We start from the raw sequence: 16,299 nt of genomic DNA on the forward strand, positions 1-16,299 counted from the left end.
TTCGGTTGAACTCCTCATAACACTAAACCTGAGCTGCTAGAGAGGCTGAAATGACATAGGCAGGCATGGCATTGCTCATGTTTTAGTTAGACTGTGTGTCTTTTTTTCATTTTGTGGATTGCAATTTGTCTAATGACTCATTCTCTTGCTGCTTTATGCAAAGTATTTGTGGGCTGCTACACTGTTATATAGTTCAGTAGTAGAAATTTTTGAATTGAGATGTCCCTTCAGTTTGTAAAGACTTGGATAAAACTAAAATCGTTCTATAACTGTAGTGTCAAAGCCTGCTTGCTGACTACAGTGCTGTTGTCTTCTGGTTTGTTCTCAACGATTTTGAGATGGACAGGAATTAAGCTGTGTAGCTGTTTGAAAGTGACTGGGTGTAACCTTTAAGTTTCCTGAATTACAGGATAGTCGCTTTGTTTCTCCTTCTTGTGTTTTGATTTGGTAGCAGCAGGCACAAGTCAAAATGCATTAATTAGCTGCATCACAAGCTAGTGGGTGAGCACAGGAGATAATTGTTCTTCCCTGGTTCCCATCAGCCAAGGGCTGTGGTGGTTTAAGATTAGCTGTCACTTACCTATGTCACAGACAAATAGGTGCTCTAGCTTCCATCAGGATGAAATAAAACCAAAGCTTAACATTAGCAGTATTGTTTTAACAGATGAGCAGTTTTGCACTGCTGCTTTTTAAAAAAAATTCCTAATAAGGCACACAGAATTACTCTCTCAGCCTCATATCACTTCCAGACAATGTTTAAAGATAAATGTTCATAACTCTTCTGTGTTAGAGTACTGTCAACTGTTCCTAAGTTTTCCATCTGGGAAGTTTGTCAGTGTATGATCTAGATATTACTTAATTTTTCTGATCTATATCAGAGTAAGAAGTAAAAAGATCAAGTATCTTTCTGAACATGCTGCTTTGATAATGGAGATAGGTTGCTAAGTGGCTTGCACTTTAGAAACAAACTAATTGTGCTCCTTGCTCAAAGTTCAGTGAATTTTGTTTCTCTGTAGTTGGTGTAATTTTCTAAAAGTGCAGCTAGAAATGAATCCTTGGTGTTAGGTTTCCCCCCCCACCCCGAGCATCTCTGAAATAGATGAATATTTACTTAGACGGGTCACTGGCTCGGAGGCTCTAATATTAGCTCTTCATTTTAGGAGATGGATTGCAACTGCCTCCCTTTTATAAACAAATTACTCTTTTTGAAAAGGTGTTGGGAGGGCATGTGTCAGAAAATGATCTTATGCTGAAATGTGATGATCAATACATTATATATGCCTTGCTTTGTCTCTTTCAATGTATCTGCTAGGCTTTAAAAAATTTCTAACATGTGCAGCCCTAGTTGGTATTTTGATGATACTGCTTCACAAATCTGTACTTGAAGATGACAATTTGTCTCTAATAGTTTAAAGAAATTGCTGTGTTTCCTAGTGTATCCAAAATGGCATATAGAACCTCCAACTCAAATAAAATAAAGAAATCCTACGTAGATAGCTTCCCTTTTATTCTAGAATTACATACAGTTAAAGTTATATTCTTGCAGTGTCCTTACTTTCTGCTGTGCTTTCTCATTTTGGCAATTTCTTTTATTAGCTTGCTTATTTTATGTCATATTTTATGCATAAAAGGAAAGCAGTTATAATGTTAGCTGAGCATACTATTCAGAAATTCGTAAAGCTGTAGATGAATTTTAAATTTTATGCAAGGGTTCACAGAAATCTAAACGACTTCTGAGGGATATTAAAGATTAAGTTGTGTACATCCTTTTGGTTTGCAAGTCAGCTGTTGGGTATGGCTCTCTCGCTCTTTTTAAAATAAAATTAGATCATGGTCTCCTTCTCTTGCATATATTTGAAAAATGTCATTGATCTTTTGCTTGCAGTTGGCATCCTCAGCTGTTCTGCTGGCTGCTGGCAAAATCGGAGGTTGTTTAATTTAGGATCTCCCTCTAGTGGATCTGCCAGAGTCGAGGCACCGCTGAGCTCACAGGGATGGGCTTTTTGTCCTTCTGATGAGTTCAGAATGCAGAGTGGAAATCTCTGAAGTTAAGAGTAAAGGCTGTACTGCAAGTGGCAGCTTTCTGCTAAAAAAGCCAGTGCAGGTTTGTCTCAAAGGACTCGGAAGCGATGGCTGCCTTATCAGTGAAACTGTTGGAAGTACTCTTCAGGTGTAGGTTTTTTCCTCCCCTTGATTTACAGGACAGATCAAATCCTAACACATCCTAACTTCTCCTGTGCTTGAACTCTGTTTGTTTAGATAAATGTCAAAGTGGTTTAGGTCCATTCTGGTTTGAATGATTGCATTAGCTAGCAGCTATTCAGCCGGACCTTATTTTCCTGCTGGCCAGTTGGGCAGATTGTAGGCAACCTGCAAATCCAGAAGAGAAGGACAACATAGGACTGCATTTTCTCCTGAAATTTTAAAGAATTAAACACTGCAGATTCCTGCCCCATACATATGCATGAAAAGTGAACCAAGTTTTTTTTCTGCCACTCTTACGGGAAAATTTTGGAAGACTTACTACTCATTACATTAAATAATTGTTCGATGTGGTCAAAAATGATACCTTCATCAAATGACAAGTGTGTGTCATCACGTTTAAGAGGTCAAATGAAGAGGATTTCTGGCTCTAAGGCTGTGTGCAATGTGTTCAGATATTCAGTAATTGGTCTTGTCTGGAGATGACGGCTCTCTACAAAGGTTTTGCATTGCATTACAAAGAAAATTTTCACATCTGCATTAAGTAGGGCTCATTGTTGCAATCAAAGTGGCTCTGGAATGAGAGAAAAGCTTCAATGAAGGGAAATTAGACGGCTGAGAATTCTCTGTGTGAGACAATGGATTATTTCTTTGAAGGAATAAGGTCACGTAAGGGAAGCTTGTGTTGAGAGGAACAAAGGAGTATCATACTCAGTTTTGCTGCAGAAAGCACCTTCTAGTTCAGCTGGGATCGGTGTTGCTTTGTGTGGCATCTGTCTTCAACCTCAGGAAAACCTTGCTGAGAGAATCAGAAACTCAAGCGTGAGATTTATAGATGTGTAATTTCCATCTGAGGAGGTCCTCACAGCTGTTTGTTGCAGAAGATGAAAGCAGCAAAAGAACTGAAGGAAGGATGTCACAACAGTAAATAAGTCTATTTTAATTCTTTCTAATAGAATTACGTATGTGTAGGATTTGTGATGCTTTTTGTACTAATCTGTAGCAGTTATATATTGATTCTTGAAAAGATTTTGGAACGTTCTGGGTATAAAATCAGGGTCAGGAATGGCTTCAGTGAATCTGTTCTAGTATTGCCGTAGATCACAGTTTAATTCATAGGAAAATGGGGAGGAAGAAAAAGAAAGAGAGGTTTTTTTGTTTCCATAGTCTCATTATTTTGTCCATCTGACCTTTTTTGGGGGAGGGGGAAGTCCCTGTGGTTCAAGTTTTTTGAATTTCTCTTCGATTAGTAACTCTAGAAGTTAGGTTGTCCAGTTATTAAATAAACAAATCTTTATTCACAGCTGTATATTGATGTACAGCCCTTTCTCTTCCAGCAGAGATAGGTAATTAAATCCTTGCTGGTAGGGGAATGCACTCAAATCATGGATTGAATAATTCAGTATCTTTGGGAAATGCAAACTGAAACAAAAATTGGGGTTGCCTAATTGGAATGTATAGAGAGACTACAGAAGACTGGAGTGAGAAAAGTATATGTGGAGAGCTCGGGGGGGGGGGGGAGGGGGGCAGATTTCAAATGCTTTTCTTTGTACTGTTTTGTCCATGTCATGCTAAAACTTGTTTTGGGAGAAGAAGAATTCTACAGCAGTGAAGTAATTATGCTGTACCTGTACTCTTAGCAAGCCTCTGGAACAGGCTGTCAGCACTCCCTGTCAGAACAGGAGTAACATGAAGGTATTATTATTACCTGTGTTGTCAAAAGATGGATAAGATCTCTGGTCTTGCTAGCAAGATTTTTCCCTTCTTTTAAAATGTGGGATTGATTAAAGAAATTTTTTTAGGTTGTTACTAGGTGTTCATAATAGGTAATACTGATTAGGTAATCGTGATTTATATGCCAATATGCTGACCTACAGGAAGTTTTACCTGTTTATTGGACAGAGTACTTCCTCTTCATTGTAATTGCACATAAGATTATTGAAAGCATAACCAGTGTTAGTTGTGGTGTTTGGAAGTGAAGGGATGGTTGCTAAGTTTTCAGAGTTTTACGAACACCCATATGGTGTTTCTGATTTCTGGGGTTCTTCAGAATTAGTGGTATATCATGTGACAGCATTAAATTTTAGGTGAACAACCTGAAGAATTTAATTAAAATTTGGTAGCTAGTCTAAACTGCATGGCAGATATAAATAGAGGTACATTAATTTATGGATAAAGTTTTGTTTAATAAACATAGAGGAATGTCAGCATATTTTACTGTTGAGGGTTTATATTGTTGTCTTTAAAAATATTTTCAGTAGAAGTTTTAGGTAGATTAAATCTGCCTTTTGGGAGCAGGGTGTTTTCAGAAAAGTCTTGAAGATAGTTGTGAAATATAGCTTTGTTAGACTCATTTCTGTAGCACTATACACCAATAGTGACAGTCATCACCTATAACATTGTTATTTAAACAAATTTTGACAGAACTGGGGATGGGGGGCAGTAATAAATATCCCACAGTAGATGGTGGTGTTATATTTAACTTCACTGCTTGCTCCATTAAGTTTGTGGTATTGTAGTTCAATTAAGCAACCGTAGTTCCCTGCTGGTGAAGCTTTGTCTCTGCGTCCCTGAGCATGGGATGGCAGAGGGAAACTGGAAGCTGCTGAGGTCCCCCAGCACACGGGTGCTGGGCCAAGCCTGGCTCCCAGGTTATCAGTGCCTGGTTTCCAAGGCATTGCTGGCACCGATAGGAAGTTCTGCTGGCATTCATAGGAGGCTTACCTCTACTTAAATTCAAGTGTATTTTAATGAATATTTTTGTTATTCCTGTTGCCTTTTATTACCTCGATCCAGTTAAAAGAGCTTGTGAAGTGGAAAGCGGTTACTTTCAAGTTTAGAGTGATGAGTGAATTAACTCAGTTGAAGGTGCTTATGGAGTGGTAACTGAGTGAGGAAGTAGGTGTTTGAAGGAAAGGGAAGCCTTGGCTGGAAGGTGATTCACCCAAATAGAGAGCATTTTGTCACTTGCTAATGCCCTAGTTTTTGGCCATCAGAGTCTTGCATATAAACCCATAACACACTTCCAGGGCTCAAGGAATGATGTGGTTTTGGTTCTGCTGAAGGCTGGTTAGCAAATCTCCCCAGACTTTGTTCTTTCATGGCTTAGAGCAGGACAAGCTCTGAATAGGAGCAGGAGCTGGAGAAGACACATGAAAGAGGGACACTTCACCATAATTGTTGTTCTTATTGCTTCCTGCACAGATCTCTGAAAAGCCTGCTTTCCATTCATTCAGAAAACCTTTAACCATTTAGTAAAACACTTTATTTTTTTAATAAGTTCTTATATACCCTAACAAATACATCTTTTTGGCTGTAGCTTTGAACTCTTGCCTGGGGTGTGGGCTTTGCTTAGTAGGAGTATTCAAACTGTCCTTAAAGAAAATATTTTCTAAAGATTATAGTTAGCCAGTTCACTTATGTTTATATCTTATACATGTATAAATAAACTTGCTGTCCACTTCCAGTCTTTGAAAAGACTTCTAAAAGGCATGTCATACTTTGATTTGGGTATCAGACTGTATAATTGGAACATTGCTTAGTTTTGGCACCAACATACTGAGAAATGAAAGAGTGGAAATTCTTAGTTACTGAGTTGTTTATATAAACTTTCTCTAGGGAGAAAATGGAGATCTTCACCTCAAACTAAAATTCTTATGTGTGATAGTTGACCAGCTTTATTCAAAAATTACAGTTTGTCTTTTAATGCTGTACTCTGAAGGACTGTAATTGCAGGACTGAGATTTTCTGTGTGGTTTTGCCTTCTTGAATTAGGGCATGTGGGGTTCTGAGGAAGATTTCACATGATCTGGCTGCCACTGGTCCCCCCCCCACCCCATTTCATCCATCCTTGTATTACCAGCTCCCAAGAAAGCCTGTCCAGCCAGATGAAAACACACACTAGCTCAGTGTGTAACTTGCAGGACATGTGTTATGCCAATCTTGAACAGCTGATCCTTGGGGTTTTTTAGGGCTATAGGAATGTGATCTTTCCAATGTCAGCCAGTGTCAACACTGGTAACATACAATGCAGCTGACATTAAAAGAAGTGGGGTAGGGTGTGGTGTGACACTCCAAAGCAGAGGAGGTAATTGAAAGACTGAAGGAACAGAGGAACAAAAGGCATTGAGGAAGGACAAACCATGTGTTTCCTTCCCCAGCTTGCCAGTTAATGCTTTCATAGGGTTGTGCAACTGAAATTGGTTTGGCTTTTGAATAGGGATACAAGGTAAGCAGTCCATTAGGGCTGAAAAATGAAGTTAAGGAGTTTGATAAACTACAACTCTGGTTGTGGTTTAAAAAGGTGATGTTGGGGATGCTTGATTTGGTTCCAGCAGTCCCTAGCAGTCTGATGTTGATGTTCTGATGTTGATGCCACCATAATTGTCTGTGTGACTGCATGAAGAACCAGGTCTGGCTCTGATCTAGGTGGTGGAAATGCTTCATGCAGGCTTTTTCCCCTGGGATTTTTAATGTGTTAGATTTCCAGTCCATCTCTCACCACGCAGTTGCCTGAAGGAAGGATGATGCAAAGGTGAGAATAAGCTGAAAAACAGAAAGCACTGAAACTGGAATGGCTGCTGAACAAATTAGTATGAAATTATATCCTCTGTCTGTCAGAGTGTGCTGTGGAGTGCACCATCTGTGCTTTTTTAGAAAAAAAAGAGATGTTAGGTTTTCTTTAAAACTCAGAATGAATAGACCATTCATCCTCATCTCTCACTTGGTTTATATTGGCTTCTGAAGATAAAGTGATCCTGTAGGAGGATCAGAGTTCTTTTCCAGGCAGTATCTGGGTATTTCTCCTGGGGGTTGCGGTTTCTGAAGTATCTTGAAGTGTTCAAAAGCCTCTGAGAGTGCTTTTTATTAGCTAGTTCCTGTTTATTTAATGTAACACCTGTCCTGCTACCCAGGCAATTGTATTTTAGCAATGAAGTGGTAGTCTTGGCTTGCTGTAATAAACCTTCTAGGATAAAACATACTTTTTAACCTGGCATGTACCTTTAACTTGCTAATGTTCATTAGCAAGGTGGTTGCAGAGAGAATTTTGATGAGAAAACAGGCCTTGGTAGCTGGACATTTCTTTCTTGAAAGCCTGGTATACTCAGGTTGCAGTTCCTTGAGGCGAAAATGTGTAAGAGGTACCAGAACCACCAGGTTAATTGCCAGCAGGTGATTTTCTTCTGTCTCCTGTGTGCATAGCTGTGAAAGAAGCCCACCACTGGAGTAGGCTGGCCAAGTTCAAGCTAACTTGGCCTGCTGATGCTTGCCTTCTGCAGAATTCTGCAGATGGATAACGTGGTTTTCTGAAGGACAGTGCTCTGGAACAAAGTCTGGGGCTACAAGAACAGATTTTCTCACAGCTAGGTGGGTTGGAATGGCCAGTGCAGGTGAAGCTCGGTGTTTGCTTTCTGGAGGTGTTGGCTAAAGAAGGACTAAGGTAGAAGGGTTGGAGAGTGGTAGTTTGCATCCAGCTACCTGGAGCATGATAATACCTTCTTCAAAAAAAACATACTCTTAAAGATTAAATGGGTGGAAGCTTGAACTTCTCATTTCTACTGCATTTTTCAGTACAAAATAGTTCTGGTTGGTATATGGACACATTGTGACCATTTCTTTTTATTTTTGTTCTTCGTTGTTAATTTTTACGCCAGCATGTTTCATTCTGAGGAATAGGACGGGAATTTCATCACATATCTGATACTTAAAGTGTTGCCTGCAGTTTGCAGCTCAAGCTGTGAGCCTTGACTTACTCCAAGTGTTCTGTTGGACACGGCAAGCAGCAGTGCTGGTGTTTATAGCACCTTTAACTGCTGCTGGATTATTTCTACTTGTAAAAGTCCATGAAAGGCTGCAGCCTGGTGCAGGCAGCAAATAGCCCAGCTGCCTGGGAGCTGCAGTCATGGCTTAGTGGGCATTAAAGCCTTCCACCTGTCACACAGGGGAGAGGAGAGGAGGACGTGCATCTTATGGAAGTTTTAAAGCTGAAAAGTTTTCCAGATGAGCCGTGTGGCAGATGTTTCTACTTAACGATAATTTCATTATTAATTTATCGATGCAGTTAAATATTTTGCATTTCAAGGACTATAGGTTTGTATCTGTGGGTGTCTCTTGGGAGATACTTCAAGCAAAAATAGTACATCCCAAGCAACATCATTAGGTATAAGGGCCTAATGCTTGCTGAAAGTATAACTAAGGAAGACGCCACCTCTGTAGTACATTCCTGCTTTTATCCTCCAGAATTAAGTTCCATTCCTTTTTGTAATTCTAGGGTACGTAGATAGTGCACAGACACTTCTATAATTTTCATGATTAAGGACCACAGTGGACACAATACTGTGGTGTTCTGAGGAAATGAACCTTTCTGTATGGCTTTTAAACAGGGCACTTGTTTGCTGTGTCTGAGGCAAATTGCCTGTCCTTGATGTGTCAGTGTATCACACATGGTCTTTGTATCAGTTTGGGTGACTTTCACAAGTTCAGATAGGAAAAAGTTTTGCGTTGTGATGTTTGAGATGGGGAAGATCTCATTACAACTCTGTCACTCTAACTAGTCTGGTGGAATATCAGTGAGAAATCACTGCTTCGCTCTGGGACGTTTTCAGAACTTGACATTTTAATTTATTCTAATTCTTTTTCATAAATTCCATCATCTTGAGCATAGCTTTAATCTAAATAATTTCCTGGATTATCCTGCCTGTTTTGACAGCAACAATGCATTCATGGTCTCTTGTATTCCATTCCACACTTCTTCATTCTTCACTTCTTTTTACACAGTTTTGTGCTGTAAGTACATTTGTGATTAAAATGGTAAAGCTTTTTTGTTTCTAGAACACAGATCTTGTGTATACAATTACTTGAAAGTTGTATGGTTCAGAGTTGCCCATCAGTAAAGGCTGAAGATGATTTTGCATGACCTTCCCTTTTGCATTTCTTATGCTTAGCAGAATTCACAGTTTGTACATTTGTTATATGCCCCCATTCCTTTGGACACAATACTTACCTATCCAAAAAAGGCCTTTGATCCAAGTTGATGAGCTGAAATCTGAATAAGTTTTGGTGTGACCTGTAGAAACATGCTTTATCTTCCTTCTCTCAGTGTGGTGATAAGGTTCTGATGGTTTTTCTCGTGTTCTTTTGTTTTTTCCTTTTTCTTTTTTCTCCCACTTTTCCAGTGTTCTATTTAGGTGAGTGTTTTAATTGTTTGAGCCTTTTTTGTTCCTCGAAGAGGACTTCATTGTTTAAAGAAAAACTCAGACTTGGAGTGCTTTTCAAAGCTTTTGTCAAATTCCATCATATATAAAGTTTGTTTTGCATTTCTGTGAAACCTTTCCATCCATGTGAAATAAATTCATTCCCCAGATGTGTGAGGTAACATTGTACATGCGTGAGGTTGCAGTTTTTATTTGCTGCATTATGTTGTTGAGCTTGTTTGGCTTAAAAAGCAGAAGTGAGCAGTTCTTACAATGTTGTGTGATGGCTGGCCTTTTTCCTTGATTTTGTGCTTTTTTTTGCATGGTAAAAATTCAAACCATTAATTTATGATCTGTCTTTGCTCTTAGGTCCTACATTGCCTCGACAGAATTCACAGCTTCCTTCTCAAGTACAAAATGGTCCATCACAAGAAGAAATGGAAATCCAGAGAAGGTATGGTATTAAAAGTGAACAGCTGTTCAGTTCAAGGAAGTGTTAACTCCTTGAATTATGAGAAAATAAATGTCAAGGACTTAGAACTGCACTTCTGCATGAGAGCAGCATTTTTATGTGCGCAGTTTTCATTAGTGCAGCTCTGTAAATACTTTGTAGCTGGATCCCTTGTTCGTGCTCTCCACCCATTCAAACAATGCAGTTGGAATTGGCCTGTCAGGAAAGAGTTGAAGATCAGAGGGGAAGCCTTGGGAAATTTCACTGCTGTCATTTCCAACCAGGCTAATTAATTTTCCAGTGACTGTTGTGTGTTCAGTTTTTGACACTGAAAAAAGCAGCAAGTGAGGAAGGAAGTTTTAGAAGCAGAGAATTGAGTCATCACGAATGACAGGTTTTTTGTCCTGAATGTGGAGGTACTAGATCAGAACATTCTATTGGAAATCTTGTTTGCCTTTACAATGTATTCTTTAGCAAAAAACCTTAATTTTCTACTTTTAGTGTATAAATTTATGGAGCCTTCAGCAGTTTAACTTTCAGCTGGAGCAGTGCTGGTTATATCTGTGCTGCCCTGAGTGACTGGTCTGTGTTCCCCATACCAGTTGGTGCTTCCTCCAAGCTAAGCTGTTCCATTCAATTTCTATCCCTGCAGGATATTTTTCAGACCCATAGCATTTCGAACATACAGGTTTTTTTCCATTCCTTTTAATAATCATTATGTGTTGATGGAGTTCCCAATTTCCACAAACTCTGTGGTTGCCATACTCCCTCTTTTGTTTTGTGGCAATATGGAGTGGTGCTGTAGGGTGAGTGTCTGGGTTATGGGTGTATGAAATGGCAAAGCCTTGTAGGACAGTGCTGTCACACTGGGCTAAGTGAAAACAGTAAGACCTTGGGCTGTCCCAAGCACACTGCCTGTGGTGCAATCCTGGATTATTTTACCATCAAAATACTCCCAGGAGATTAGCTGTTCCCTTCCTGAAGGGATGCTGGGAGTGATTTAGGTCACATGCAGAACAGATACAGGCAACAGGAGCCTTGAATAAATGGGAGGTGGTCCAGACTGATGGTGCAAATGCACCCTATAGCTTTTTGTGGTAACTGGAAGAGTGCTTAAACATGTTGGCTCTAATTAGCACTCAGGTTTTTTCTGTTTGCTATTCAGCATTGAGTTTGTTTATGAAAAGGTGAGCAGAACCAGATTGCTAATTTGAGAATAATTCATTTGATAAACTAGCTATGTATGTTGAACAAAGGGTTGACATCAAAATTGGTCATACTTGTCTGTCTCTTTTCTTCTGTGTGTTCTTGAATCTGAGTGGGGATCACTTTATCTGAAAGTTACCTTGTTTAAAAACAAAAAGCAGAAAGCTCATTACAAATTTGTCCGTTTGATGTGTTTATGTGCAAGTTTGCTGTCATGGTAAAAGTCTTTTATGTCTCTTCTTTTGACAGACTTTTAAAAAGCCTTTTTTCTTTTGATATTTTTTCTGTCCTACATTAGTGGCTTTTAGTATTTTTATTTCCTGTCTGTTCCTTTAGACGGCTGCATTATCTGAAATGTATAATGCTGGAATACTTTTCAGAGAAGCATTGTAGATAGGCATCTCTTCAGAAAAAGGTGCTGCCCTATATTAAGAGCTCTGAAAGTCTCTTGAAATTTTTGGCATGTGAAGGTCATCCTATCAGATGGCATTCTGTGGCTTTGCTTTTTTGATCAGTGTGCTCTCCTTGTTTCCATTTAATGTCCTCTTTGAAGTCTGGTCCTGGGTTTGATTTGCTTTTCCGTGAAAAAAGGATGGAGCACTGGAATGGGTGTTTACTCATGCTGGTAGACAGATTGTCTGTGGAAAGACTATTGCTGTTTTGTCATTTAGCTTAAGAAGAACATGTAATTTTGCTAAAATCTTTCACAAATGCTTCTTCAGTCTCATTACTCCTGTAACTACATGGCTATAATAAAGTTCAATTAACTCCAAGCTAGAACTTCTCTTCCATAGTAACTGTCTTGCAGCTTTCAGACTGTAAGAACAAGAGTTACTACCATAATGTAGAGAGTAGTAAATAGTTGGGAAGAAAAGGTTTAAGTATATATTACTTTTAACATTTTAACATTTAAAGTGACATTTCCAATCTCAGTAAAGGGTAAAGGCAGTGTGGGAAGACTTGAATCCTGTGGGGAGCAGTAAGACTACAGGGAATGCAAGAAATGGGAATAAATGTTACTGCGTGGGAAGGAACATGGGGTTTGTGATGGATCAGGAGAAAGGCTTTGCCAAGTCTGTGGCTCGTGAAATGTGTGTCTTTTGGGTGGGGGTTTTCTTGAAAATGTGCTTGATAATAGTTGTCTTTGAGTTCTGGTCTCACATCCCTCCTCTTAGGTGTACCTGGATTTAGTAGTGTGTAACTGACTCCCATGTTAAGTGCAGGAAAACCTTTTTTTTTTTAAATTATTCTAAGCTGGAGAAAAATATCTGCTTGCATGAAAATTAAAGTTGAAAAAGGGACCCAGTGGAGGTCTAGTCCAACCCTCTGCTCAAAGAAGGACTAATTTCAAAGTTAAATTATGTGGCTTGTAGCTTCAGGGTTTTCCTAGGCATAAATAGAAACATTTCTTCAGAAATATTTTGCCAAAGGACTGGCCCGTGAAGAATGCCATAATAAAGAGAGCTCTTCAACGGATCTGATGTTTTCCTTTGCTTTTATAACCAGTGTTCAGGAATCTTGGGAAAATTGGGAACTGAAGAGTGAAATTAGATCATTGCCAGCAGAAGTACATTATTTTGGTTCAGAGATTTTTCTCTATTTTAGAAAAGATTTAGATGCCTTACATTTTGGGTAAAAGTGCTAAAGTAGTAATACTACTTTGTTTATTTTGCTGCAGATCTTCTTACTTGAATATTTGTATTGCTTACTGTGCAGTGATACAGTTTCTAAAGCTGCTAGGACCAGATGTGCCATCTGAGACACTGAGGTTTTTATGAGGCCAAGATTACACATAAGATGTAAAGAAATAATATTTTCTGGTGAATTGGTAACTTTAAGAAACCTTAGCACATGGTATGTGCTTTCCCTCTCAGGGAGTACTTGAAGCTAGCTCTAATTTTCCTTAACTTACACTCACTTAAGTACAGTAACAAAGCTTTAAAACACTCCAGCTTCCATTTTTGATCCTTAAAACTGAGGGGATATTTTGTTCTGTGGGTTGTTTTTCATTTTGCCAGAGAGGTGGCCAGGCAGTGTTTATAAATTCCACTGATTGATAATGAGCCAGCTTCAGTTGACATACGTATTTGTTAATAACTCCAGAGTTACCTCATGTCACAGACCATTTTAAAATACAAGATTAGTTCATGGCATGCCTGTGTGTGCTACTCGTGCATGTAAATTTACCTTCTCTCCCAGCCGTGGTAAATAGATTGGCAGGAGTGTGAGTCACTGAGTTGGTATCTAATATGACACTTGGGAATTTAATGAGTTAATGCTTATAAATAACTTCAAAATGGTCACAGCTTCATAAATAAAGAGAGCAAGAGCTCCAGGATCAGAGGAACTGTACAGATAGTAAGGAATGATGAGGGTGTACAAGCCCCCCACTGTCCCTCAGGGACGTCATGGACCAAAACTTGACCGAATTCTTTCGTAAGTACTCGAAAACATTCCAAGTTTGCAAAATGCAACAGCAGAATATTAGGGCGGGGGGTTGTAATTGTTACATACTTGAAGTTCACTTGCTGCTTCAGTTTGGTTTGTGATGATACCATTAAAGAAAACGTGGGGTGTGCCTGTGCTAGAATGTAGTGTGGACATGGTGTGGTTTTCAGAACATCTTGTGGAAGAGTTCTTAGTTTTAGTGCAAGTCCAGAGGATGACAAGGGTAACAGTTTATTTACTGATAGACTCAAAGGCAAGATTTTTATTTTACAGATTAAAAGCATTTTTTCTGAATTTTGCTAATCTTATTTTTTAACTGCAGTAAAATATTTTTCCCCCTGTAAATGAGTAATTATTACATACTCCTGAGCTTGAAAACATGTGGAAATACTAAAAGAAAAAAACTTGCACCCCACAATTCAGTATCAATTTAGCTATAGTAATTTAAAGGAATGAAAGTTTGCCCATGGCTTTGTGTAGCCTTGTTTCTACTGATTTCTCACAGCCTGTCACCTTTCCCTAGTTACTGGCCAGATGTACAGCTTCCAGTTATCCTTTGCTTCTGAAATTGTGCCATTTATCCCACAGCTTCTTTCAAGGATGTAGAATTTCTTTAAAAAGCATATGGATTGATTAGATTATAACTTAGAGTTCTAATCTGAGATAGATGTGATTATGATGTAGTGGTTGGCCTTTTGGTTTAGGGTTTGAGTGGTCAGTACAATCAGTTATATGATTGTATTGTGTGTAACTGCATGTTACAGAATTTGCATGAAGTTTGCATCCCAGAGACTTGATTTAGATGAAATCAAAAGAATTTTTAATGCCTAAGATACAGGGGTATTTTTTCCCCCCCCCCCTTTTTTTTTTTTGCCAATGAAAGGTTTTTCTACTGCTGAGATTCTTCTTTTTTCTAAAATTCCATGAGTACAAGTGTCTTTTTGTGATCTAACTTCTGCCAGGAAAGTTGGTGTTCTGTTAGTTTTAGATGATGTATTGAAAAGATGGAGATGAAGAAAATGAGGCTTAAGGAGGTTTGATGCAAGAGCATTAATAGATCCCTCAGTCTGTTAGAATTCCTCTATCTAATACATTTCAGGTTTGTAGTTGTCTCTTCATGTCTTTATTGTGGTGGCTGGCTACTAATTTTTGCTTGACTGATGAAACCTAGTTCTTATTACTTCCAGCTAATGCATTTTTAGCTTATAACATAAAAGCTTCTTCTTAAACCTTAAATCCCTTTTGATCAAGGAAATGAAAGCCTGTTAGTTTGACTTTGGTAACAGATAAAGCATAGGACAGTAAACTGGACCCTGACAGTATTTTCTTTGCAAAAGCAGAAAGGATGTTCCTGGGCTTTGGTAAAGCATTTGACAGATATCAAGAGGGAATTTCCTAGTTAATGTGGAAGAGAGGAGCATTAGAACAGGCACCAATGCATGAATGGGACCTGGAACAATCAAATCTGTTTTGGTGTTTTGCTGAACAAAGCAAGTCCTTGCTGCTGATGTGAGTTGAGATACGTGAGAATGAAGGACAACAGGAGGAGTTGGATGATATTGCAGATTTTGATGATCAGAATAGAACAAGAGCTCATAGTAGGCCTCCTGTTTTAGAGGGGAAAGCCACCAACCCATAGATCATACTAGTGTATTGGGAAAATCAAATGGACATTGGAAGTGTTACATGCAATGGTGACTGATCAAGAAAAAGCTGCCTGATCACTGGAAGTAGCTGTAAGGACCTAGATTTGTGCAGTGTTTCAAAATCATGATGCATGTAGTCAATTACTTGCTTATATAATTTTGCATTAAATTAAGTGTAGAGTGTTTGATACAAATTTTTTTTAAAAAACCAAACAAACTGTGATTTGAAACAGTCTCACCTTTCACTGCTGCTTAAAGAACTAGAGATCCACAGCACTGTTCAGACTGGCAGTAATTGTCAGTTCCAGGGCATATACATAAACTCACTTCACAAACCTCTGGCCTTTAACAGTCAGGCTTGGCAGATCTGAGTCCCTGTTTCTTGCTCACTGTACCAAGCTGACTAGGTCTTGTCTGGGTTTCTCTGACACCATGTGCATTATGCTCAGGAAGAAACTGTCCTCACTGTCTAGAACTTGGCAGAAAATAAAGCTAACTTGGTAAGAGTTTTAGAGCAGGAGTTTAGTTTAGATAATGCAAAGTGAAGTTTCTGCAGCTGAGATTGCTTAGGAAGATGCAAAGAGGTTAAATATTGATCACTTCTGCTGAGCTTGTTATTGGTGCATCTGTGTACTTTTTATTTATGAAGATTCTCAGTCTCTGTGGAGGCTGCCTGTGTTTGATGTCAATACAGATTGGAAATTTCCAAGCTGTGGATGTATTTTCTCTTGGTACATGAATTATGAAATTTGGGGGGTGGTGTGTGTTCATTCCATGGTACATAATGTGTAGGCACTGAGATATGTATTCAGTAGGTTTGCGTGACCACACAGGAGAGTGAGCTCTGTGGTAAATGCTGAATTTTGGAGTGGTGAATAAATATTTAATATTAAAGATGGAAGAGCAAGTTTAATGCTGATACTCCGTTTTGATTATTCAGATAAGTTCCTGCAAATTTGAAGGGCCATAACAGACACAGTTGCCTGAACTTGTGCCGAAGATGATCAGAGGATTAAACTATTAAAAATCAAGCAAGGAGCTAAGTTCAAAATAACATGTCAGAGCATTTTTTTTTTGCCCTGTAAACAGTTCCAACAGTGATAAAGTAGGTTAGCTGTGTCTGCATCTACTTGTGTTGATGTCCAGAGAGTGT

The 16,299-nt window shown here is 38.8% G+C and overlaps 1 protein-coding gene across 12 annotated transcripts in view; it reads left to right on the forward strand.

Annotated features, from left to right (window-relative positions):
• Positions 1 to 16,299, forward strand: part of ENAH (ENAH actin regulator) — a 90,802-nt gene that overhangs the window by 47,873 nt on the left and 26,630 nt on the right. For 5 of the 12 annotated variants that reach the window (XM_048297115.1, XM_048297117.1, XM_048297121.1 and 2 more), the window contains exons 4-5: positions 9,378 to 9,389; positions 9,765 to 9,849. In XM_048297115.1, coding sequence (XP_048153072.1) covers positions 9,378 to 9,389; positions 9,765 to 9,849 — 97 coding nt within the window. Of the gene's footprint in view, positions 1 to 2,800; positions 3,127 to 9,377; positions 9,390 to 9,764; positions 9,850 to 13,405; positions 13,489 to 16,299 lie in introns of those variants that run through there. The other 7 variants (XM_048297116.1, XM_048297118.1, XM_048297122.1 and 4 more) reach the window with 3 other exon arrangements.

This window comes from Corvus hawaiiensis, chromosome 3, assembly GCF_020740725.1.
Source record: "Corvus hawaiiensis isolate bCorHaw1 chromosome 3, bCorHaw1.pri.cur, whole genome shotgun sequence".
Taxonomy (NCBI): domain Eukaryota; kingdom Metazoa; phylum Chordata; class Aves; order Passeriformes; family Corvidae; genus Corvus; species Corvus hawaiiensis.